Here is a 25129-nt window from a genome sequence, read left to right on the forward strand (position 1 = left end):
TATGTGATTAAGAGTTGTTTATTTTATCTGAATGTATTTTAAATCTATTAGGGTTTTTAGTAGATTGGTTGATAGAATTTAAGTGATATATTAAGTTACTTAGGTAGGAGCAGTTTTAAAAGAATTTTGGTTGTTTTAGGAGTTTTATGGGGCCTGTATATATGGCTCATTGGTACAACAGAAGATATAATTTTTTGGAACGAATAGGACTAAAAGCAGTCATTCCCTCCTGATTCCCCCTTCCCTCTTCTCCACTGCTACTTCTCTCCTATGTTTTCTTCTTCGTCGTTTCTGCATCAGCTCTGCTGCTGCTATCTATGTACCCTTCTTCTTGCTTATCCTCATCTTCTTCTTCCCCACATTTTTCACTTCCCTCCCTAATTTTCTGTAAATCCGTGTTGTCCCACATCAAGGTGAGGCGGCTATTCTAAATACTACTTTTATTCATTCCCCAAACAATACACCAATGAGCCATATACATATAGATAGGCTTGATAAAACTCCTAAAACAATCAAAACTCTTTTAAAACTACTCTTAACAAAATATGGTACCTTAATACCACTTAAATTCAATCACACAATCTACCAGTAAGTCCTAATAAAACTAAAATACATTTCGATAACATCAAAAACTTCTAATCATATAAAACTAGTATCTGTTTGTATTCTGTGAGTCCCAATCATAATGACTTCATCAGCAAGCTTATTAAAACCTCGACGAGTCAGACTCCCTAACAGGTTAACTATCATTTGATATGGATTCTTACTGTAGATGGAACCAATTGGATGAATTATACTTACAGCAAAGATGATTGGATGACTTCCCAAGAAAAGGACGCTGCGCCAGAGCCTCTTCTCCTTCCTACTCTTCATAGTTATGCAAAGAATTATACCTTATTGAAAGTTTTGCCATCTGAAACAACTCTAACCTTGTAAAAATGGTCAGCAGGTTAGCGTGACGGGCTTATCAAAAGCATCTAAGGAGCACCACTGTCTGTATGTCAGGCATATAACCCAAACTACAGCATAATCAACAATAGCAAATATCAACACATGTAACCCTAGTAGCTTCATCACAAGAAAAATAAGTCAATTGCACTTCAAAGCAAACTAGCAAATTATCACATTAGACACATCTTTAACTTCGTCTCTTTCTGACAAACATATTTTCATCATCATCTTAACGCTCCTCAGTTAATGAGCTGCCCCCGATAAAGAAACTCCTATGGCTCCACCAACGATCACCTGTTTGAAACACATTTATGTCATCATCATCTTAACGATCAGTAGATGAGCTGCCCCTGATAAACGAACCCCTTCGGTTTCCACCCACAAACACCTCTTTGAAACGAGATATGGGACCCAGAATCCTGCCCATCTTCTGTCAATATCGGCAACAAAAATGTCAAATTTGCACAACTGGAAGGTCAACAGATCTAAAATAAATGCTGGAAAATGACGCAACATGAAATAATCTCATTACCACAATTAGAAAGCAGCCAACTGATACATAAAAATGTCCTATAAGGTAAAAATGAAGACCCCACAATGAAATTTATGTAAATGAAGAAAAATTCTCAGAGTAGAGAAGAACTCTTGAAATAGTCCCAATAAAATTGTATGGTAAAGGAAGGGCAGTCATAAAATGAAAATGGGGCTGGCATCATTCATGACAAACTTATTATTGCCCTAACACCTTGGTGGTGCAATTAGTTCAACCCCTGCAATTCATTTCATTAACAATGATGGGTAGGTGCCATGAGCAAGGCACATGAAGTTTCACTGGATTTTGCATTCCAAAATTTAACTATCAAGAACAATTTTCTATTATTCCCCTAAATATAAAACATTCTAGGTGCACTGCTTACATCAAACACAAAAAATTCATGGACAATTGGAAATTTCTAGGCACGTTCTTTCCATCATTGAGACTTCATAGCACCAAATATATGTCAATAATTTGACATATGCCACCAAAGCAACACAAAATTCCTAACACATCTCAAAGTATCTAACAACCCTCCATCCAGTAAACTGACAGTATAGACATGGCTACAAATAAAGCATACAACATGTGAAAAAAAAATATGCGTAATGTAGGTGCAATAAATGCACCTTGTTTTTCAAACAAGGTGTATTTATTGCATATTGTTTTCAGCTTCCTGAACACTATTGGTTGGTAAATATTTCAAAAGACGATGTACTCAATACCAACCAATAAGAGTGTATGAGGCTAAAAACAAGGTGCAATAAATGCATCTTGTCTGAAAATTAGGTGTGTTTATTGCACCACTCATTAACATTACCCAATAAACATAGGAGTGGAATGGTATCAAAAACTAAACCCCTAGAGAATAGTCAAAACTGCTCCCTAAAGGGAAGATCCTACTTGTCAATCTTGAACCCATGTGATGAAATTCTTGAGCATAAATATAGAATATTAAGATGAAGTTATGCAATCTCCTTGATATATCAGTGTCCCAATTTTTTTAAGGATAAGTTTCCAACAGATCCCACACGTAGTATTGCCTTAGGTCATTCCCCTCAGATAGAAGCTAGTTTTAAATCATTTAGTAACCAATCGTTAGATTATAAGCACCAGGATCTGCCACATGAATTTCTGCAAAACATCTCCATGACATGCATTACAAACGAAATATTTTTGTTTCACATATTAATAGCAATGGAAATACCTCATCATTAGTGCTAATCTGCCAATTAAGCTGTAAAGTTCTCCACCTTTCTTGCTGCCAACGCTGCCCCAAAATTACAAGACCCATTACAGCTGCAGCAACAAAAATGGACCAAAACGCATTTGCCTCCTTTGCCTGAGCATACAGAGAAGCAGCTTGCCTTTTCCACCAAGCTCCACAAGGAAGTTCTGAGCTGTCACGTGTGTCTTCCTTTGCAGGCTTTGGCAACTTTGAGATGTCTGAATCTAAACCCCCTTCAGAGGGTTCAATTTGCCCAGGAATGATCTTGTTCTCATCATATGCAGCTGATTCATCCATTGGCGTTTCATTGCTGAAAGCAGAAAATTTGGGAGCACTATACATACTCTGCTCTTTCTCAAGCAAATTTAGCCTTTGCAAAGCCGTTTCTTTGTCTAACTCAGTTCCATGAATGGATAAACTAACCTTTTCATCAAAAAACTGAATCCCAGGGAAGTCATCTGCCATAGCCAATCCTTTATTAATCCCCCAGTTCTGTTCATCTTTTGTATCTGATATCCCCTCTTCTTCACTACCCAATTTAGCACCATCATCTTCTATTCCCTGTATGCTGTGGATCTCAATATTTTCAGGTTCCAGAGGCAAATTCTCATGTTGACTTGGTGGAAAGACAAAATGACTAGACATGAACATTGCCCGTGAAGTTTCACCTTCATTATTCTCAGCCATACTTTCTTTGCCATTATCATTCAATTCAACTTGTTCGGGATTAGGAGCAGCAGCATATGCTGATGCTGTAAGCGAAACAACTTCCCATTCATTCCCACGGGAGGTAGTTTCCTCCCCCTCCCCATTATCAGCCATTACAAGAGCTCAAATTTTTCTAGACTTCACATTCACAGATGAATATAGAAAAGAGAAATTGAAGTTACAAACCAATAATCCAATAAAACCACACAAAGTGTAAATAAAATTAAAAAATCTCGGGCACAGTGGGAAGAGAATAAGATTGTACGAAAATGTTTCTGCTATTTCAAAAATTCGACAGATATTCACCTTCACAAGACAAATAAAATCCATACAAGCCCTCGTCAGCACTGACTTTAACTTGTAGAATTACAATCACACTTTCTGTAATAGATTGTTGGTTCCCTTTTTACGTAAAAATAATCCCAGGAAAGACAAAAACGTCTTGAGAAAGTATTTTTTCCTACTCTCTTGTACGACCTTTTCCTTTTATTTATTGGGCATAACTAGAATAAAAAAGCTCAAGAAATCTTTAATAATTTAAAATAACCACTCTATTGGCTGAGAGCCATCTAACATTTCTAATAACTGTCGGAGCAACAGAATAAGAATATAGGTAGATAATTTTTTTAATTTTTCCTTCCCTGGGTGCTAAGAACATTATATCAATACGTTTTCTACAAAATCCTTTCATAACTGATCAACAAAACTACCACATGCTAAAACTGAGCAATAATAATCATCACGAAGTATACTATGTCTGGTTGAAGGTGTTATTTCTGTTATTGTGACTAGCAGATGTTCTTTTCCTTTTTGCCCATTTCAGGACCTATGACAACAACAATTTCTACTTTTTAATAATTAGTTTTCCTACTTAACCTTCCGCTCTTCACTTTTCTCAGAAACAAAACATAAAAAATAAGATCCAAAGCCTCGTTTCATGTACTAGATTCCTAGCAACCAAACCGGAAAAAAAAAAAAAAAGCAAAAACAAAACAAATAACCACAGAGTCAGTTCGCCACCACCGCCCCCCTAGAATCGAATCCAATCTACAGAGGTAATCCTCCAAATCACACTATTCAACACAACCACAATAAAACTCATGGCCCCTGATTCAACAATCTAACAACATGCACATACACGCACAAGTATTTATAAACATACTAATCCATATCCATCAATCAATCGACACAAACATGCACGGATCCGTCGAAACTCAACCAATCAAATCGAAACAGAAACCGCCAAACACCGATTCAGAAACATCGGTTTAAAGCAACTCGGAAGTTCTCAATTATGATCATGAACTCACAGCAGTCAACAGAACGAGGATCGGCGACGACGTCAGACGCTCGGCGAGATCGGCAAGAATTGTATTCCAGAACTGGAACGCGAGGGATAGAGGGAACTAGAAGAGAGAGGAGAGAGAAATGTATTTATAGGGGGATTTCGGGCAAGGAGATAAAGTGACCGGGAGGGCCGGTAAGGCGAGGACGGGGAGAGGCGGTTTTACCGGCTACAGCAGGTTAAAGTGGATAAAATAATATCTATCCGAGGCGCGGGGCGGGGCGGGGTATAAGTCGTGGAGTGGGAAAGAGGGTTTCTTTCTCTTTCTCCTTCTCCTTCTCCTCTTCCTTTATTAACGGTTGCGTGCAAGGAGAGAGAACGTGGCTGGGTGATTAACGTCCTCCTGCCACTTGCATAGCAGCTGCAGTGCCGAACTCAAACTGCCACTACTGCCGTGGGGGCGATTGTTAAAACTGTATTTTATTTTTATTTCCAAATTAAAAAAGTATGTGAGAACTCAAATTTGGATATTGTTTCTCCTTAACATGAGTTTCTCAATTGATGCCAAGTTAGGCATGCAAGAGATTTAATAATGTGTTTTTTACAAACAACAATATATGCACTTCACCCATACAATTTTATTCTTAAAGATTTTATTTTGTTGTTCATGTCAAATAATTCTTATATTGTCCAACGCAACTTGCAAGGGACAAGTGTGTGGCCATATGCCCCTCTCTCATTTTGCTCCCTTCGCTCGACACGAGTAACATAATCTGACTGATGGGAATGTAAAATCTCATATTTTACTCTCTTAATGTTTAGTTTTTTATATTTATTTAATGTCTAAATGTACTCATTATTCTTATATTTTGATTTAGGAAGTAAAAGGAGACATTAAATGAAAAATATAGTTAATTGTGTTTTTTTGGACAGTTTTAACATTGTTTCATAATTCGGACATAACTCTTTCGTAAGAGCTCCGATTGAGATGATTCAAGATGTTATGGAAAGCCAAGAAAACGATCTACAACTTTAATATTTTGAGTTTTCAGAGATTCTGTTTTAATCAAGGTCGAAATTGGGGTTAAAGTTTCTGTAATTGCATAATTGAAAAAGAAATTCATGAAATGGGCCATGGGCATACTTTATATATTAATTATGGAAGCCCAATTAGAAAGCAGCATCCGTGAGAACTTAAAGTCCAAGAAGCAGCTGAATATATCACGGAGAAATTGGGGGTCCATATATTTATTATATTATAAAGTGGAAAGGTTAATTGGAAGAAGGAAATTGAAGCCCAAAAGAAGCTGCGTGCAAGTCCAATTGTAATTGATCTGGGGCCCATGGAGCAATTAAAGATAGGGTTATGCGCATATGCTATTATATATAGTCATGAAGGCAAAAAGCAGGCAGCGGTTGGAACGGAGGCAGCAAGCAGCGTACAGGGACGACACACAGAAGTTCTCTTTCTTTTTTATTTTTATTATTTCCTTTTGAGTTTTAATCCATGACCACGTGTGACTAAGTTTTTATACTTGGTTTAAGGAAACGAAAACCTCGAAATCAATAAAGTTGTGAGATTTAATTTACTTTTATCATTTAATTTATGTTTTAAATATCAGATGTTCTTCTATATCTATTTTCATGATTGTTTCATTTAATTACTAAGAGGCCTATTAGTTTATTATTCGTTGCAATCTACTGCTAAGTTAGATATCAAATCCGTAATTGTTTGATCCCTCTAATTTGTGGAGTAACATAAGATTTAATGATTTGCTGTGTCAGAAATTATTAGATCTTAGGAAGAACGCTTGACTAAATTAAATGCAATCGCTTGTGCCTGTGTTTGTTTAGTTTCATTGATCTCTCTAACTCGTAAGGCTGCTATTAGATTAAACCTTTAGCGCTTGTCTTGGGTTATTTAATAGTTAGGGTTGATTAGATCACTTGTTTTCTAATTAACTATGACTAAGGAGAGATAAGAAAATAATTCTAATGGTGAATATTTAAAGTGTGAATTGATATATATTTGTATCGATGATCAGTTGTAAGATTTCGATGGTGGATGTTGACTTAGACCAATGTTTGTTCTTTTAATTGATTTTAATATTTTAATTTGATTGATTAGTTGTTATTCTTTAAATTGATTTCGTTATACTCAAACCCCCCCCCTCAATCAATGTTCACATAGCATAAAACTAAGCTAGATACTCTCCGTGGGAACGATATTTACTCACACTACTACATATATTTTTAGGAGTATAGGTTTTATTTTTGGTTACCTACGACAACACACCACTGACCCTTATTCTTAAAATGACTTCTATGAAAATGAAAAGTAGACATTTGTTTATAAATTATATTTCTTCATAACTCACACTCGACGTAAGATTATCCCTTTTAAATACTAGTTCTCGATACACAAATAGGAGATCCAATATGAAATTTCATATAAATAACATGAAACCATCAAAATATGATTGTCTCTTGGTCTTGCCTAAGGTATTATTTGCACAATCCCATTTGACATCATTTTCAAGCTTAAAAAAACTCAATTTACATGTCGGGAAAAGAAAATAACCACAATATTTCAATCAATTATGTATAACTCTTATTATAAATTAATTAAAAATAAAAATACCAAACTTATCCTTAAATGAAGGAAAATGGAGTGATGAGGGGAATACCTTCGGATCCATAATTACCCTAATGCCCCGAGCATGCAATCATTGACAGCAGCGCCACGTGTCCGCTAAAGAGATACTTCACCTACGTTATCTTGCTCGGGTCGAGGGGGGACACATGGCATATATGAATTTCCATGATTAATTGTCTTGAGGCCCGGCCATGAGGTCTCCGAGTTTCTTGGGATCAGCCATATCACCAAAGATCATGGAGACATGAGCTATCCCTAACTCTTTGGAGGCGGTTACGATTATGGAATGCTTATCATCAAGATTCCCAAAAGAGCGGGATAGAGATCCCGAAGATTCCTATCCAGGATCCTTATCTCGGACGAGGATAAAAGAAAAGGGGCGTGAAGAGGTAAGGGATGGAACTTTTGATTTCCTAAGCATAGGGAATAATTCTGAAGGTCCTCCTCCCCTGCCGGGGAGGGACCGTAGTCTAGAAGGTCCTCCTCCCCCACCAGATCGAATCACACTTTTGGAAAATCAGGTCCAATGATTGACGGAATTGCTTACCAGCTTCTTGGATCACCAGCAAGCTCAGCATTCTCAGACAGAGGAAAGGCAAGAACCCCTGAGAGAGAAGGAGTCCTATCCGCAGGGGGCAGATCCTCGGAGTCCTGGACAAGAGGACGGACGCGGTGAGGCAACTGAATCTTCTGACATGTCGTACGCGCACCAGCGACAGGAAAGGAGATTGCATCAGTTGGAAGAAGATATTGCAGCCCTGAAGCCAAAGTTAAGTGAGACTCAGGGGACCATGGTGAATCAGTCCCTCAGCCTAGAGATCATGGCTGCCATACTGCTAGAGCGTCTTCATATTCCGGCCATTAAGCCCTATGCGGGGACCACCGACCCAATGGATCATCTAGATCTTTTTACCTCTCACATGATGGTGCAGGATGCCTCTGACGCAATGTGGTGTAGGATTTTCTTGGCAACTTTGGAAGGGTATGCGCGGGCCTAGTATTCAAACCTGGCCCATCACTCCATAGCAAATTTTGCTTAGCTTTGGGGAAGTTTTTTGGTGCACTTCGCACCGCTCCGGAGGCATCGAAGGTCCACTATGGCCCTTGTTAGTCTAAAGCAGAACCAGGGAGAACCTTTGAAAGATTTTGTTTCGCGTTTCAATATGGAATCTTTAAGCATTGAGAACTTTGATCACAGTGTGGCTATGGTAGCATTCCAAAATGCCCTTAGGCTCGCCCTTTTGCCTAGTCGCTAGCCAAAACGCCCCAGATTACGTTCACGGACATCTTAGGCAGTGCTACGAAGTACATAAATGCCGAAGAGGTTATGCAAGCGAAGAGGGCGGAGCACGCAGAGAAGAGGGAGAAGAAGAAACACCCCGAAGAGAGGAAGAACGAGGACTGGAAGGAGAAGCATCATCCTCGGTGGGACTCGAGTGGGTTTACCCCTCTGAATGTCCCGAGAGGGAAGATCCTTGCCACTATCGAAGGTAAGGACTATTTGAAGAAGTCTTGGCCGATGAAAGCACCATCTGACGAAAGGAACCGAAATAAGTACTATCATTTCCATTGGGATCATGGCCATGATACGGAAGAATGTCACCAGTGGAAAGAGGAGATCCAAGAGCTAATCAACCGAGTTTCCTGAGGAATTATGTAGCCAAGGAAGTTGATTCCCGAAGAAGGAAAGATCGACGGTCACGGTCACGGTCACAGAGTCCCTCTAGGAGGGACCGAGCAGATAATCGAGATCATGCTCGACATTCGCCTCGGAGGGAGAAATCGTAGCGGGAGGGAGGTGATCATCCTCAGCTTCTAGTATTTCATACGCTTGCCGTAGGGGAAGTTCCAGTGACGAAGGGAGAAAAAGGTGCTAACAGTCGAGCCGGGGGGCTAAAAAGGTTAAGGTGTGTAGAGCCAATCTCTTTTTTAGATAATGACTTCCCTGGTTATTTGAATTGAAATGATCCGCTGGTAGTAACGGCCAGGCTTGGAAAATGGGAGCTTCGGTGGATTCTCGTGGGATCTGGGAAGTTCTTTGAAAATCTTGTATCGCCAAGCTTTCCTCAACATGGGGTACCAAATGGGACAACTAAAGCCAGCAAGGGTCCCTTTGGTGGGATTTGACGAAGAGGGTGTATATTCAGATGGGGTCATCCAACTTCCGCTAGTTGTAGGCAAAGGCTCGCGAACCTCCCAAGTAATGCTAGACATCCTGGTAGCAGATGTGCCCGTAGCCTATAACATGATCCTCGGAAGATCGGGCCTCAACGCCCTTCGGGCTATTCCTAGCACATATCATATGATGATGAAGTTTCCTACGATCAATGGGATAGGCGAGGTGCGGGGAGATTTATGCTCAGCCCGCGAATGTTATATCGCCTCCATAGGTATGGCAAAGGATGCGAGGGAAAAAGAAATAGTGTTACGAGAAAAAGAAGCACCTCGAAGGGACTCTCGAGGGAAGAAGAAGGAGTATCCCCCGAAGGAGGTCAGCTTCCTGTTGAAAGGGTTGGAGGATTCAAAAACAACGGAGCCGGTGGACAGATTGGAAGAGATACCTCTGAAAGAGGATTGCTCGGACCGGTGTATAAGGATGAGTGCGGAGTTAAAAGACCCGTTGAGGGGTTGGATATTGGCACTCCTTCGGCAATATGTGGATATTTTCGCATGGACTGTCCAGGACATGCCGGGAGTAGATCCGGAAGTTATGACGCACAAGTTAGGAATATGACCGGGTTTCTGACCTGTTAAGCAAAAGAAGCGGAGCTTCGCCCCTGACAGGGTTCGGGCAATTGAAGCAGAAGTTGCAAAGTTAGAGGAGGCACAATATATTCGGGAAGTCAATTACCCAGAATGGTTAGCAAATGTCGTATTGGTGCCTAAAGGAGAGAGCAAGTGGAGGCTTTGCATTGATTTCACCGATCTTAACAAAGCCTTCCCGAAGGATAGTTATCCTTTCTCGAGAATTGATGCCTTGATTGATGGTACTGCCGGATGTTTATTTATGAGTTTCCTGGACGCTTTTCAAGGGTATCACCAGATCTCATTACACCCGGAGGACCAAGAGAAGACGACATTCATCACCAATAAGGCAACTTATTGTTACATAGTGATGCCATTTGGTTTGAAGAATGCAGGAGCCACTTACCAGCGCTTGGTGAATAAGTTTTTTCAACACCGGCTCGGGCGGAATATGGAAGCTTACGTAGATGACATGCTGGTGAAAAGGCTTGTTGCGGAGCATCATCCGAAAGATTTGGAGGAGTGCTTTAAAACCCTTCATAAGTTTTATGTCAAACTTAATCTTGTCAAATGTGCTTTTGGTGTCTCTGTAGGGAAGTTTTTGTTTTACATAGTGTACCACCGGGGGATTGAGGTAAACCCGGCAAAGGTTAAAGCCATTATGGACATGCTAGCTCTAAGAAATGTCAAGGAAGTACAAAGCCTTACGGGAAGAATGACAGTCTTGGGAAGATTCCTCTCTCGCTTGGCAGAAAAAGGCCTTCCTTTCTACAAAGTCCTGTCAAAGGCAAAAAATTTCATATGGAATGTTGAATGTCAGGAAGCTTTTGACAAGCTGAAGAAGCATTTGGCCACGCCTCCGATTCTTACGAAGCCACAGTCGGGAGAACCATTATACATCTATTTGGCGGTAGCCGAGGAAGCCGTGAGTTCGGTACTGGTGCAAGAGGAGGATAAGAAACAGAGACCCGTTTATTATGCTAGTAAGCGGTTAACAGAAGCAGAGGTCTGGTACTCTCCCATGGAGAAGCTAGCTTTTGCCTTGATAATCTTGGCAAGAAAGCTTCGGCCCTATTTTCAAGCTCATACGATTATTGTGCTTACTAACCAACCTTTGAGACAGGTTCTTAACAAGCCTGAGCTTTCAGGGAGGATGTTGAAATGGGCAATGGAGCTTATAGCTTTTGATATTGAGTACAAGCCTCGTCCGGCTATTAAGGCTCAGGCATTGTTAGACTTCATTGCAGAAGGGATAGGGTCCTCAGAAGCTTCAGAAGAGGACCAGAGGCCATGGATATTGGTTGTAGATGGGAGTTCAACTTTGGAAGGCGATGGAGTAGGTTTGATGATCAAAAGTCCCGATGGGCAGTTATGGCCTTATGCTTTTCATTTTGAGTTCCAGGCATCTAACAATGAGGCAGAATATGAGGCTCTGTTGGCAGGGTTGAGATTAGCCGAACAATTGGGAGCTCGTCGAGTCGAGGTGAGTTCGGACTCTAACTTGGTAGTGCAGCAAGTAAATGGGGAATATGAAGCTCGGGGAGCTCACATGGCAAGATACTTAGCCATGGTCAGAGACTTAATCGCACGGTTCCAGTATGTAAAGGTGGAGTATGTCCCTCGGGCCATGAATACAAAGGCAGATCTATTATCTCGAATTGCCTCTTCCTCTTTTCCTACAAGCTCTCGAGAAATTCTGATTGAGTCCCTTTCACAGAAGAGTATTGAAGAAGTCAATGATCAACTATGTGTAGATGGAAAGCCTAGCTGGATGGATCATTTGTTGTTATACTTAAGAGAGGAGAAACTCCCCGAGGATGATGCGGAAGCTCGAGAAGTTAGAAGGAAGGCCCGAAGCTTTGTGTTGGTTAACGGGGAGCTTTATCAGAGATCATTCTCGTAGTCGTTGCTCAAGTGCATCAAGCCCCACGATTCAGACTACATCCTGAGGGAAATTTATGAAGGCATATGCGGAAGTCATATCGGGGCTCAAACGCTCAACTAAAAAGCTCTTCGGCAAGGGTACTATTAGCCGACGATGGTAAGGGACTCAAAGCAACTGGTTAGGACCTGCAACAAATGCCAGCGAACCTCCAACTTGGTTTATGTGCTGGCGGTCACCCTAGCTTATCTGGCTACACCTTGCCCCTTTGCTCAATGGGGTATCAACATTTTGGGGCATTTTCCCCCCAGCTGCGGGGCAGGTTAAGTATATCATGGCTGCCATTGATTATTTCACAAAGTGGGTCGAAGCTGAAGTAGTGGCTTCCATCATCGCTCGGCGGATGAAACAATTTTTGTGGAAGAATGTGGTCTGTCGCTTTGGGATTCCTCGGGTACTATTATCTGATAATGACACCCAGTTTATTGACCGATCTATCCAAGAATGGTGCCAGGAGTTGGGAATAAGGCAACAATTTACTTCGATAGCCCATCCACAGGCTAACGGACAAATTGAACTTGCCAACAGAACTTTGATACATGGTTTAAAAGCATGAGTGGATAAGGTAGACGGCAGCTGGGTGGAAGAATTGCCAAAAATCCTATGGTCTTACTAGACCACGGTGAAGGTATCCACGGGAGAAACCCCTTTCAGCTTGTGTTACAGTTCAAAAGCATTAATCCCAGTTGAAATATGAGTTTTTACGCTAAGGGTGTAGCTCTTTAACCCAGAATCCAATGAGCAGAACCTAAAGGACAACTTAGATTTCCTGGATGAACTTCGTGATCAAGTAAAGATTAGGCAAGCTGCCTACAATCAACGTATAGAAAGATACTACAATCGAATAGTAAGGGCACGAAATTTTCTTCCTAGAGATTGGGTATTATGACGAGCAGATATTCGGGGGACCCGAGAAGCGAATAAGCTAACACCGAATTAGGAAGGCCCATTCAAGGTAGCGGAAGTTCTCAGCCTTGGGCTTACAAACTCCAGACCCCCGAGGGTACACCAGTAAAAAATGCTTGGAATGTGCATGATTTAAGGAAGTTCTATCAGTAATGTTTTCTTTATTATAATCTCCATATGTTATTTTGAAATACATATATTCTTTTTCTCTTCTATCAGTGAAGGATTTTCGTCTCAAAAGACCCAGGGGAGCACCCCTGATTAAAAATAAGCCTAACTTCGAGGGGGCCTCAAGCCCTGGACCAAGAACGATAGGATCAGATATGATTCGCGGGGAGACCGAACCCTCAACAAAAAATAAAAAGGATCAGATATGATCCACGGGGAGACCGAACCCTCAACAAAAAATAAAAAGGATCAGATATGATCCACGGGGGGACCAAACCCTCGACAAAAATAAAAGGATCAGATGTGATCCTCGGGGGGCCCGAACCCTTGACAAAAGGAAAAATGATCAGATGTGATCCGCAAAAACGACAGGATTAGATATGATCTACGAGGGGTTTGAACCTTTGACAAATAAAAGGATCAGATAAGATCCTCGAGGGCAGTCCGAACCCCTCGAAACAAAACAAATTCAAGTTCTTCGACAAGCAAACAAAGTCGGCAAAAACAGAGGGATCAGATGTGATCCTCGGGGGGCCGAACTGCCCATCCCTTGGCAAGAGCAAGTAAACTAAGGGGTTTATAGTCCTCGATGTCAAGTAAGGGAAATTAAAGTTCAGGGTAACATTTAAAGAAAATTTCCAAAGAGTCAGGCAAAAGAATGCTAAAATTTTATTATAGACAAATCTTGAGTACAAAGATATCTACTCTAAAGAGGATAAGACGGCAGTGACATCGAAAGGGATGGAATGCACGTCCAAGTTCGGGAAGCGTTCCTTCATAAGCTTCTTCATATGTTCAAATCCACCCCGAATGACTCCTTCCAACTCCGCAGCATAGGCTTCAGAGCTTCGAAAATCCTCACGACCGTTCTGAAAAGACACGCAGGCATCCTTAAATGCAGACTGGAGTTGGGTATGGGCGGTGCGAAGGTCTTCCTTGCACCAAGAATAGGACTCCAACGCCTCGACTTATCCCTTCTTGGCCTCTTTTAGCTCTAGAGTGAGCTTCTTTATATTATCTTTAAGCAGGTCATTGGGATCAGCCATCTTGCCAAGGATTATGGAGACAGGAGCTATCCCTAACTCTTTGGAAGCAGTTACGATTATGGAATGTTTATCATCAAGATTCCATGAAAAGCGGGATAGAGATCCTGAAGATCCCTATCCAGGATCCTTATCTCGGACGAGGATAAAAGAAAAGGGGCATGAAGAGGTAAAGGATGAAACTTTTGATTTCCTAAGCATAGGGAATAGTTATGAGATTCTTAATTTGGAAATCTAACTTGATCGTCAGAGATAAATAGGGGGAGCAAGTCCCCGTCTCCATCGCAGGTGTTCTGGTAGAAACGGAAGAATGTGATCGACCACCGCATCATCATGGAGTTAATTGATAATTTGATAGGGAAAAATGTGAAAAAATATAACCACCAACTCTAATTAGTTGCTAAATTCAAACAAAATCTTAATTTATTTTCAAAGAGGTGTAAAAATTGATTCGTCATAACCTAAGCGGAATTCACTTTGAATAAGAGAAGTACATTTGTCTCTAATTTATCTTTGGATCATGGAAGTGTTCAAATAATTGAATTTTTTATTCAAGTTTTTGTTTTTTTCTGAATAAATACGATTTTTAATAAATTTGTAAACACTCAATTATTTAAATTTTCTTATTTTTATTAATAAATATGATTTTTTATTAAATTTTTAAACACTATATTATCGCTTTTAATTTCAAAAGTTGGAAATTACTTTATCTTTTTACCACAACCATGACTTAAAATTACTATAACCCGCTTTACGACGACAAATTTTATTTTAAATAATTATAAATTTAAAAAATTACTTTTTTATTTTTTTAACGTATAATTTATGTTTGTTTGAATTGATTTTCTTTATTTATAAAGAATTTTTTATTGTTCTTAAAGCCACTTTTCTATTTCTTTAAAATACTCTTATACTGTTTTCATTATTTTTTCAAATCTTTGAATACCAACAGCAATCAAATAATGGTATTTTTTATTTTTTAAAAAAATAATAAAATTGACAAAAGTGCTCTAAGAAATTTTTTATGAAAGAAATAATAAAAATAAAATAACATAATTTTTATACTATTACATTTTCTCACATATGATTAACTTCGAAATTTTTATTTTTAATTGATTCATAATAATAAAATTATGTGTAATTATTTAATTTTAATTGAGACATTATGATTTTTTTTCAAAATTTAAATTTAATTTCTACTAAAAAATAATATCAATTTTTTTTTTCTCCAAACTACTAAATGTTCCAATTTATAAGCCTTAATAAGATTTAGTAAATTTTAACAATAATAATATAAAACCAAACTAACTTAACTTAATCAAAATTGAGCATATGATCGAATTATGATGCTACATGCACAAAGAACACTGTGGGTGGTCTCATTTAATGTTTAGGCTTTTTTCATCTTCTAAGCGACAGTAACAAAATAATCAATCATATAATAATTGTCCATTTATCTTTGAAATAACTTCAAATTATGTCAAGCATAAAATTGACAAATGCTAGGATCTTTCTTAGTCTTTTTTGTATCCCTAAAAGCATTTCATACAATTTTTTGCTTGTAATAATTTAAAAATTAGAGAATTTTTGTCACCATACAACTAGGCCACTTTCCTTTGTGATTGCAAGAATCTTAATTGAGACTAATAATTATAAAAGTAATCAAGTTCTTATTTATTGATGTATTCTCTAAGTTTTGGTAATAAGTTTGACATTGATCGCTGTTATGGGCATTTTTCGAACTGTCTCGAACTATTGTATGAACTGTTGTGGGCTGGGAGTGGTTCAACGATAAGGCTCAACCTCTCAAAGTCCAATAGGCCCAAGGCTGAAGCTACTTCCACGAGGTCGCATAATTGCTAAAGCACGAGCTCTGATTACGATAGCAAGCGAGCTCCTGGTGATGGCTCTAGTTCGTTGGTCAACCCGATCAGCTCGCAAAGAAGACCACAAAGCAGAATAACCGGATTTGATGTCTACCTATCCTTATCAGTGGAAACTAGTCTTCACATGGTATGAAACTTTTACTCCCTATTTTATGGAGATAATAATGACGCATTGTCCCTCACGATGTGGCCCCACCGCTTTAAACTTTGTATAAATTGTCAATACCCCACACTATAAATAAGGGATCAAAAGCTACTGTATAGTCATGATAAAAAATGCATACTGTCACTCTGTCAAGAGGATCGGAGAGCAGTCATGGACTAGGTTTCATTACGGTCGAACCATGTAAAAATTTTCGTGCATTATTCAATTGATTGTGCCATTACTTCAACCTTCTTATGCTCGGGTCATTCTATTAATATGGGCTCATGATTCACAGTCGACCAATTTTGAACGTCGACAACTACAAAATCTATACAATTATATAAAATTTACACCTGAAGATGTAGCAAGCCATGATACTAAAATTTATAAACCATACTTTTGACATAAAATATAAACTAACACTTCAAATATTTTTTCAGCATGATAAGCCCAAAATTTTAGAATTATACCCAAACTAAAGTAGAAAAATTCAAACAAAACTAATCTAATCACCTTACTTTGACTCCGTTGCTAAAGTTACATAAATTGTCATCACCCCTTACGGCAAGTGGAGCAAATGACTTTGAATCTATATACCATTGAAGAAGGGTAGATTATGTTTTTTTTTTTTGTTATAAAATATTTTAAATGTCTCTTAATAAAATATATAAAAATATGGAATTTTTATAATCATTTAAAATATTTTATAGTCCTGTAAAAAAATCTCAACTATTCTGACAAAGTCAACGTAAAAATCTCAACTATTCCACCACTATAGCCTTTGATGAAGTAAAGTATTTTAGCCCCATAGGTGTAGCATGATTGGTTCTCAGGTAACAGATTATACTCAATGATACAAGTTCGAGTTATAATAGTCGCAGTATAGGAGTTTCACCCTCCTATAAGGGTGACTCTTTATGGGCACCCTGCACTGTGCCTCTTACCTAATGAACTGTCGTATATTGTGATTAATTTATTCCACATGAGTGAAGCAGTGTGTGAAAGACTTTTAAGACTAGAGATTTCATCTTTTACCCAAAATAAAGAATTGTACCTATTTAAAAGCATAGAATATCCTCGTCAAAAGCCCATACGTGTCAAGTGAGGCCCAGTGGGGGCAACTGCGCTCACTGGGCTTGTTCTTTTTATTTTATTTTATATTATTTTTAATCTAAATTCAACTCTCAAAATCAATTCAAAATTATTATATTAAAACTTAGGCCAAATAAATCAAATGACCCAAATCCAGTAACTCCTAAATCCTAATCCATTTCATTTCTAAATTTATCTCATTTTTTTACTTTTATTTTTCTTAATTTTCACCTGATTTTCTTTCTTTCGATTACTACTGCTACAATTGAAAGAGTATTTTCTGTCATGAACATTATGAAAAATCGATTTTATAATAGGATTGAAAATCAATGGATGAATGATAGCTTAATTGTATATGTTAAAAATAATATATTTAATAAAATTGATAACAAACTCATTATACGATATTATCAAAATATGAAAAGTCATAAGGAATAATTGTAAAAAAAATTTACATTTTAATATTATCATTGTTGTTTTATTTTTAAATTTACATTTTTTATGTTTAAATTCACCCCTATTGAGTCAAAATTCTAGTTGTGCCCTTATCTGAACACTCTATATTTTATTTGTTTAAACCATATTTACAAATAAAATAAGTATAAAAATGAGGTATTGATATAACATTTATTTAAAAATTTATTAAAATAAGTGTGTAAACCGGTTTAATTAAAGATTCATTGATTGTTTCTTGCTAGAGGTATGTTTTATCACTAGACCAAAAGCAACAATAGTGACCATGGGACAGCACAACATGGACAAAACAAATTAGCTCTCTTCGTTCCCTTTCCTCCAACTTGATGCATTTTCTCTAACAATCTCTTCTACTCTTCCATGACACCTTTGATTTATTTTCAGCTCTATTTTTATTACGGTCTGCTTTTTCATAACTGTTGGACAAGCAGTTGATATTAACTGTTGGAAAGATTAAAATAAAATTCTCAATTTTCTCTCCTTATGACCAATAATTAATGGATAAAGGAGATAAAGAAAAGTTAAAAAATGAATCTAGACAAGTCTTCCCTCTAGACGTGTCATTCTGATTATTCATTACTCGGAAGGATTATCTATCACTATATTCGATATTGGAGGAATCATCCATCATTGTCACTCTCTCTAGGAGAGTCATTCATCACTATCATTGCATTTCGAGAGAGTTATCCATCGTTGTTATTTCATATCGAGAGAGTCATCCATCGCTCCAAATAGTCACCTATCATTCGGATAAACCATTATTGTGTCATTCTTAGACGATCTCCTATACATAAATTTATTGTTGTAATTCGGGAACATCACTAAAATTTTATACTTTACCAAATAGGCCCTCTATCATAATTGCTAGAAAAAAACAACTTCTTACTTATACACAAGTAAGACATATAATTTATAAGTTATAAATTAGGAGAATGATATACAAAGATAAGATCTGAAAATAGACACTCTCAGTTATAATGATCTCTCAAATAAAAATATAAATATTAGATCAAGAAAATACAATTGATAAATGTAGCATTCTCTGAGAAAAATGAAAGCACAAACGATATTGAAAAATATGAATACAAATATAAGCCCAAATTATTTTATTTTGTTCCATTAAACTTATCGGATGCTCTCCAAACCATGAAGATGGTGATAGCTATTAAAAAAATTAAGAAGTTATTTTAAAATTAAAAACTAAGTATTAGTATGTTTTTAATAATTAGGCCTTAAAAAGGTTGAAGTTGATTTTTTTTCTGTTTACAATTTTCTCTAATGTTTCTTAATCAAAATATAAGGTCAAAAAGTGAGAAATACAAAATGTTTTTTATTATTTTCATTAAATTTATTTAATAATTTTTTTAAAAAAATTACATAATTTTTTATTTAAAATTATTCAGTTAAATTTATTTTTTTTAATAAATTTATTTTAAACCTTAAAAAAGAAAAAACAAATGATACACGTGCCCAATAAAATAACATTCCAGGCGTGCATTGTAGGGAAACTTTGGACTCGCCACTCGCCAAGATTATGTTCATAGCCCGTCAGACACGTGTCCAGAGAGCAACGGTCAAGCTTTTGACACCCAATTGGGCCAAGTACCGGGAGGCGTTCTGCTGTTGATTATTATCTACAGAGGGGGAGAGAGAGAGAGAGGGATGGGAGATCTCTACGCTTTGGACTTCGATGGAGTTATCTGCGATAGCTGCGGCGAGAGCTCTCTCTCTGCTGTCAAGGTGCGTTCTCATATTCCCTCTCTCTCTATAATTTGATGATCGATGAAGAATTACAATCCCTGATATTAAATGACCCGTCTCAGGCTGCGAAGTTGAGATGGCCAAGCCTATTTGAAGGTATGGATTCAGCAACGGAGCATTGGACTGTTGACCAGATGTACACTGTAAGCCCTTTGGCATTCGGTTTATGAATCTTTTAAGTACGTGTTTACTTGGTTATGTACTTCAATTTTCCTGCTAGAAAGATTTGGTGCCTGTTCCATTGATCAATGCGACAACTAGTTTTAGGGTAAAACTGTGTCAGTTTTGCCAATTGTATGGTTGTATGGACTAGAGTTATTGTTTTCTTGGTGAAAATGCAAGAACATTGGTAATCGTTTACATCCTCCATGCTTCTTGTTGGATACCTTGATATACATTTTTAGGTCAATTTTGCGACAAGTGGTAACTTCAACATTTTCTGAAGCCTATTATGTTAGTTTTGATTTGAAAGGGCCGTATACAATGCAAGAGAATGAGAACTCTGCTGTTTGCCTTACAAATCACTTGGCTCTTGTCAAGTCTATAGGGTTGCAACCTGAATAGGTGTAACACTAGTAATCTCCTTAATCTGAATGAGGTGTAACAGTAATAGTCTCCATGTTTTGGGAAGTTAGATTCAACGAATCTAGATACATCTAACCAGGGTATTTACTACCTACTAGGGAGGCAAAAAGAAAGGTTTGGAAGGGTCTACAAACGCAATATTTTCTATGCACTAAATCTAGATGAGCCTCTTAACCCAACTCCATTATGTGTGCAATGTTAAGCACCTGGCGATCACTTCTAGATCAATTGGGATGAGTTTCTCAACCCTTCCTCAGCAACGTGAGAGCCACCAAACATCAATTAATTGAACCTTCACCACCAAGCCATCAAAGCAGTGGTGCTTCCTACACTTCAGTTGCTCACCATCTCATCAATTGATTTTATTATTTTCCGTGCCTTTGTATTGTTATGGTTGAAGGTGACTCTGAACTTGTGAAGTCGTAAACACTAAACAGTAAGAAGTTTATTTACTAAAATTAGAATCAAATTTGCTTAAGGTTTTTATATTATATCTCCTGCAGATAACATGATTTGTGCATATCATGTAATGTTTCTAAATGGATGTTTCAAGCCTTGAAGACTCCATCTAAAGAACATATACTAACAGTTTGTGAGATATTTAATGTTGAGAGTTGGCATAAAAACCTTCAGTATGCCAATACTTTTTTTAGGATAATCATTTTCTCAAACTGTGGCAGGTGCGTCCTGTAGTAGAAACTGGATATGAGAACTTGTTGCTTGTAAGGTTGCTGTTGGAGATGAAGGTTCCTTCTATTCGCACATCATCGGTTTGTGCCAATCTTAGTAACTTGTTTTTTCGTTTTATTCTTTGTTAGTTGAATAAAATTCTAAGAATAATAGCTGTTAGTTGAGATTTTATAAAAGCTATTATTACTCAAAGATGCCCTCCTCCATAAAGGAAAAGAAAAAAGGGAAAAAGTGGAGGGAATGATCAATGAGAATTCATGTTCTCTTCTTTGATATTGACTGTATCTGAGGATCATGGTTTGACGTGCAAGGTTGCAGAGGGACTCACAGTTGAGGGAATATTGGAGAACTGGTCCAAGATAAAACCTGTTATAATGGAAGAATGGGGTGAGAGTAGAGATGCTTTGATTGATCTTTTTGGGAAGGTAAGGGATGAATGGATGGAGAACGACTTGGCTACTTGGATCGGTGCGAATAGGTAACCATAAATATGCGCATTAGATTCTGTAGTAATCGATGACACTCCTGAATTCTTTCTATGCTTATTTTCTTAGAATTTTAACTTCCAGAGCTCCGGCAAGCAACAAAAGAGTCTCCAACTGAATCCTAAGTCCATAAGCTTGGATGATTATCACTCTCCCTGCTGAGAACATGCTAAATATGAAAAACAAAAATGTAGGATTGAAATAGTTCACATCAAAATTTAATTAGAAATAGGTCAAGAAATAGTTTAATTAACTAATTTTTTGATGATATGCTGTAAGGTCAAGCTTTATAAGAAATAGTTCACATCCAAATTTAATTAGCATTGATGTTATAGGTAATGAGTAAAAATAACTCAATGGAACATATTGAAGCAATTTAAATTCAAGCTAATGCATCAATACATTCTTTGTTGTTTATACATATTTAATAATATATAATAGCGTGAAGTGCAAAATCATAGTTGCTAGGATCACGGTACAATAGGGGTTGGAGGATGGGGTATGTGACTTAATATAATAAGGGTACATGGGGGTAGATTTAGTTGATATGCTATTTGAGGTCGTGGTACATTTTAAATATTAACTAGTGTCGATATTGAAATTTATACTAACTACATTAATAGATCTTATAATATTTAAATAAAAATTAATACTTTTATTCATATTTTAAAATAATCCTGTTGATGTTTATCCTCTTTGTCAATGTTGTGATCATTGAGTTCTTCAATGTATTAATTAATATTAATACAATATAACTCTAATAATTGAAAAATAGCAAAAGAAGTAGCAAGAGTTGTTAAACAAAAAAATAAAAGAACTAATGAAATTGTAAAAGAAAGTTATTGAAAAACAACAAAAACAAAACATTAAGAGCATTGGAAAACAACTTTGCAGAATGCACTGTCCCCATACTTAATAAAACAAAAAAGAATATATAGCCCTTCACACAATCTGTAGAATAGTCGTCAGAGGTGGTTGTCTTGCCTTTGGCGACACTGCTGGTGAAAGTAGGCCGGCAGAGATCAAGTCCACGTGCCCACACACGGAATTTGTTTATTAACAAGTGACCACTATACTTTCCAATCTTTCTTAACATCGTCTAACGGTGTTTTAATTCTATTAAAAACATCAATTCTATCCCCAATCAAAATAATTCCACACACTCACAACCACCCAAATCGAACCCCAAATTCATATTCGAAGAAGCCCACATAGTTGCAATTTGTGTCTTCTTAATATAGCGATCAATTTGATCCTAGGTCTTAAAGTACATTGGCTTATTGACTCTTTTTGAAGTATAGTCGTCAATTTGATTTCAAACCCAAAGTATAGTGACTTATTTGACACTTCAACCTATATAAAAACTCAATGAACATATTGAAGCAATATAGCTTCAAGATAATGCATCAATACGTTTCTTTGCTCTCTCTCTCTCTCTCTCTATATATATATATATATACATGTATATGCTTATCTTTTGTGAGTAAACAGGGATCTGGCACATGTTAATTTTCCTCGGTCAAACAAACCACAATGCAATGATCATCTGTGAATATATAAAATTTTCTCCATAAAATTACCCCTGACTGTGCTGATCCTGAAATATATATCTTTACATTACATATTACAGACAAAGAAAAGACATGCACATGCAGTGTAATGTGACAATTTTTATGATGAGAGTAATGACATGTCTTGACAAAGCAATCTCATTAAGAATGAGCTATATGTATTTCTTGGACTTGTGTGTACTCTTTGCAATACTGAATATTCGCTGTTTCAATTAAATTTGAGAGCTGAGGAAGCCGAAGTTTTGAATTTTCATAATAGTAGCCTTCTAGAATGCATCATAACTTATTGGTTGATGAATTGGTCATTCCAATGTCACTTTGTAGCTTTTCCATTGTTGTCCTCTAGAGTTGGAAGTTCTATTCAAATTAATGTTTCTTTAAGATTTTAATTCCTAACTTTTTCCCAGAAGTTACTATCCTTGTTTGCAAATGGAAATTTCACACCACTAGACCAGTTATATTCCATGTTTTGAAATCAGTTATGTTTGCCTGCGGTGACATCTGATATTTTCGTATGGTTTGTTTTTGTGAAACATAATGATGTTTCTCTAGGTACGTAATGCTTGAACCACTATAGGTGTCTTCATGTATCTTCACGTTGCTTTCTTATTGTTATAAAGTAAAGAAGGTCTACAATAACGACACTAAGAGTGGTAAATAGAGAATCTCTTTTCATGTGCTAGAAATAGCGTACTAGATCAAAACGAAGTAAAATAGTTTTAACAATTTTGATGGACTCTGCATCTCTTTAACTTTCCATACAACGTTGGTTTGTCTCAAATTGGTTAACATTATTGTAAAACTAATATGGATATCTTCTACATACTTGGCTGAAAGAAAGAAAAACGAAAAAAGAAGAAAGAATTATCTCATTTAACAACGAAGTCTCATTGGAATTATTGTCAGTTTGCTCCATATATTACTTGCCTAAATTGCAAATAAAATGCCTCTGCAGATTTTATCCAGGTGTTCCTGATGCTCTGAAATTTGCAAGTTCAAGAATTTATATTGTCACCACAAAACAGGTTTGCCTTCTCCTTTTATATGTTTAATAATGACAGGAATTTTTAGCTACTGCATTTGATTTGACCCTAGCTCGGGAAGATCCAAGTTCTTTTCATAATAATGTTGTTTCTCATATGTTTCTTTCTTTCTTTCTTTCTTTTCTTTTATTTTCTTTTCCCTTGATATTACACTGTCTTTTTCTTCTTCTTCCTTCTCTTTATAATATCACAGAGCCGCTTTGCTGATGCATTACTACGAGAGCTAGCAGGAGTAAGTATACCACCTGAAAGAATCTATGGCCTAGGAACTGGGTGAGTACATTTTAGACATACCCTCCCACTGCATTGAAAATGAATCCGGCTAATTTCTTGAAACCTCTTTCTATACTTGGCTTACCATTCTTGGTTATATTCAACTCTCGCAGTCCCAAAGTAGAAGTGCTGAAACAGCTTCAAAAGAAACCGGAACATGAGGGGCTGACACTAAAGTAATGTCCTTCCTGATTACTTGATGATTTAAACTCCAGCCTTTTTTGTTCTTTTAAGCAGTTCAGACAATATTAGTGCCGTTCTGAATCTTTTTAAAATGTAGCCTTGTGAAATTTTCTTGACCAGCTTTGTGGAAGATCGACTTGCAACACTGAAGAATGTCATTAAAGAACATGAACTGGATGGCTGGAATTTGTACTTAGGTGAATCCATATGTTGACTGACTTTTATCTTAAATATGCACCTGATCAATTCCCATTCCATTTTTCTGTTGTCATTGCTTGATTTAATTTCTGAACTATGAATTCATTGGAGCAGGGGACTGGGGGTATAACACTACGAAAGAGAGAGAGGAAGCAGCCAACATTCCCAGAATTCGCATGCTTGGGCTGTCTGACTTTACTAAGAAGCTGAAATAACCAACTGCTTCACCATATTTCCCTCGGGTAAACTAATCTTTGCTAGATCAATTATTATGGAGTTCCAGTTACATTTATGAAACCCACTCGAGGGTGCATTCTAATTGTGAAAATTAACACCTTCATATGTCCGTACGAACCATACTTTCCCCGGGTAAAATAATCTTTGCTATATCAATTATTATGGAGTTTCAGTTACATTTATGAAACCCACTTGAGGGTGCATTCACTAATTGTGCAAATTAACAACTTCATGTGTCCTTACCAACCATTTGTTTTCACTTAACGCTTAGATTCCGTAGCCTTTATCACGAGGGTGTCGTCCCTGCATAAATAATCCCAGCTTTGTAAGGTTCAGGAG

At 37.2% G+C, this 25129-nt stretch overlaps 3 protein-coding genes across 4 annotated transcripts; 2 read left to right on the forward strand and 1 right to left on the reverse strand.

Annotated features, from left to right (window-relative positions):
- Positions 1-1069: 1069 nt before the first annotated feature.
- Positions 1070-4900, reverse strand: LOC127802556 (ATG8-interacting protein 1-like). 2 transcript variants are annotated; one of them, XM_052338412.1, is made up of 3 exons: positions 4733-4900; positions 2694-3560; positions 1070-1378 (listed from the first exon to the last, which is right to left on the reverse strand). In XM_052338412.1, exons 2-3 carry the CDS (start codon positions 3534-3536, stop codon positions 1277-1279), a joined length of 945 nt encoding a protein of 314 aa, XP_052194372.1. In that variant the 5' UTR covers positions 3537-3560; positions 4733-4900; the 3' UTR covers positions 1070-1276. The 2 variants fall into 2 exon arrangements, with proteins under 2 accessions (XP_052194372.1, XP_052194371.1); XM_052338411.1 differs by having other exon boundaries at positions 1070-1381.
- A 3560-nt stretch (positions 4901-8460) lies between these two features.
- Positions 8461-12011, forward strand: LOC127802122 (uncharacterized). The gene is made up of 4 exons (XM_052337815.1): positions 8461-8560; positions 8656-8853; positions 9352-10070; positions 10119-12011. The coding sequence occupies exons 1-4, from the start codon at positions 8461-8463 to the stop codon at positions 12009-12011; spliced, it is 2910 nt and encodes a 969-aa protein (XP_052193775.1).
- Positions 12012-19338: 7327 nt separating this feature from the next.
- On the forward strand, positions 19339-24946 carry LOC127801631 (uncharacterized). Its single transcript, XM_052336916.1, has 9 exons — positions 19339-19504; positions 19588-19668; positions 20791-20880; positions 21112-21278; positions 23812-23881; positions 24093-24172; positions 24286-24348; positions 24476-24552; positions 24668-24946. The coding sequence occupies exons 1-9, from the start codon at positions 19427-19429 to the stop codon at positions 24766-24768; spliced, it is 807 nt and encodes a 268-aa protein (XP_052192876.1). The 5' UTR covers positions 19339-19426; the 3' UTR covers positions 24769-24946.
- The last annotated feature ends 183 nt before the right edge of the window (positions 24947-25129 follow it).

Source organism: Diospyros lotus, chromosome 5, assembly GCF_014633365.1.
Source record: "Diospyros lotus cultivar Yz01 chromosome 5, ASM1463336v1, whole genome shotgun sequence".
Taxonomy (NCBI): Eukaryota; Viridiplantae; Streptophyta; class Magnoliopsida; order Ericales; family Ebenaceae; genus Diospyros; species Diospyros lotus.

Coding starts and splice junctions, on each gene's coding strand:
- LOC127802556 (XM_052338411.1), bottom strand. CDS start 3,536: ATGGCTGATAATGGGGAGGGGGAGGAAACTACCTCCCGTGGGAATGAA. Junction 1,382..2,693: donor AGATTAGCACTAATGATGAG/GTATTTCCATTG, acceptor CGATATTGACAG/AAGATGGGCAGGATTCTGGG.
- LOC127802122 (XM_052337815.1), top strand. CDS start 8,461: ATGGCCCTTGTTAGTCTAAAGCAGAACCAGGGAGAACCTTTGAAAGAT. Junction 8,561..8,655: donor CATTGAGAACTTTGATCACA/GTGTGGCTATGG, acceptor CGGACATCTTAG/GCAGTGCTACGAAGTACATA. Junction 8,854..9,351: donor GATCCTTGCCACTATCGAAG/GTAAGGACTATT, acceptor AGTAACGGCCAG/GCTTGGAAAATGGGAGCTTC.
- LOC127801631 (XM_052336916.1), top strand. CDS start 19,427: ATGGGAGATCTCTACGCTTTGGACTTCGATGGAGTTATCTGCGATAGC. Junction 19,505..19,587: donor GCTCTCTCTCTGCTGTCAAG/GTGCGTTCTCAT, acceptor GACCCGTCTCAG/GCTGCGAAGTTGAGATGGCC. Junction 24,173..24,285: donor ATCTATGGCCTAGGAACTGG/GTGAGTACATTT, acceptor CAACTCTCGCAG/TCCCAAAGTAGAAGTGCTGA.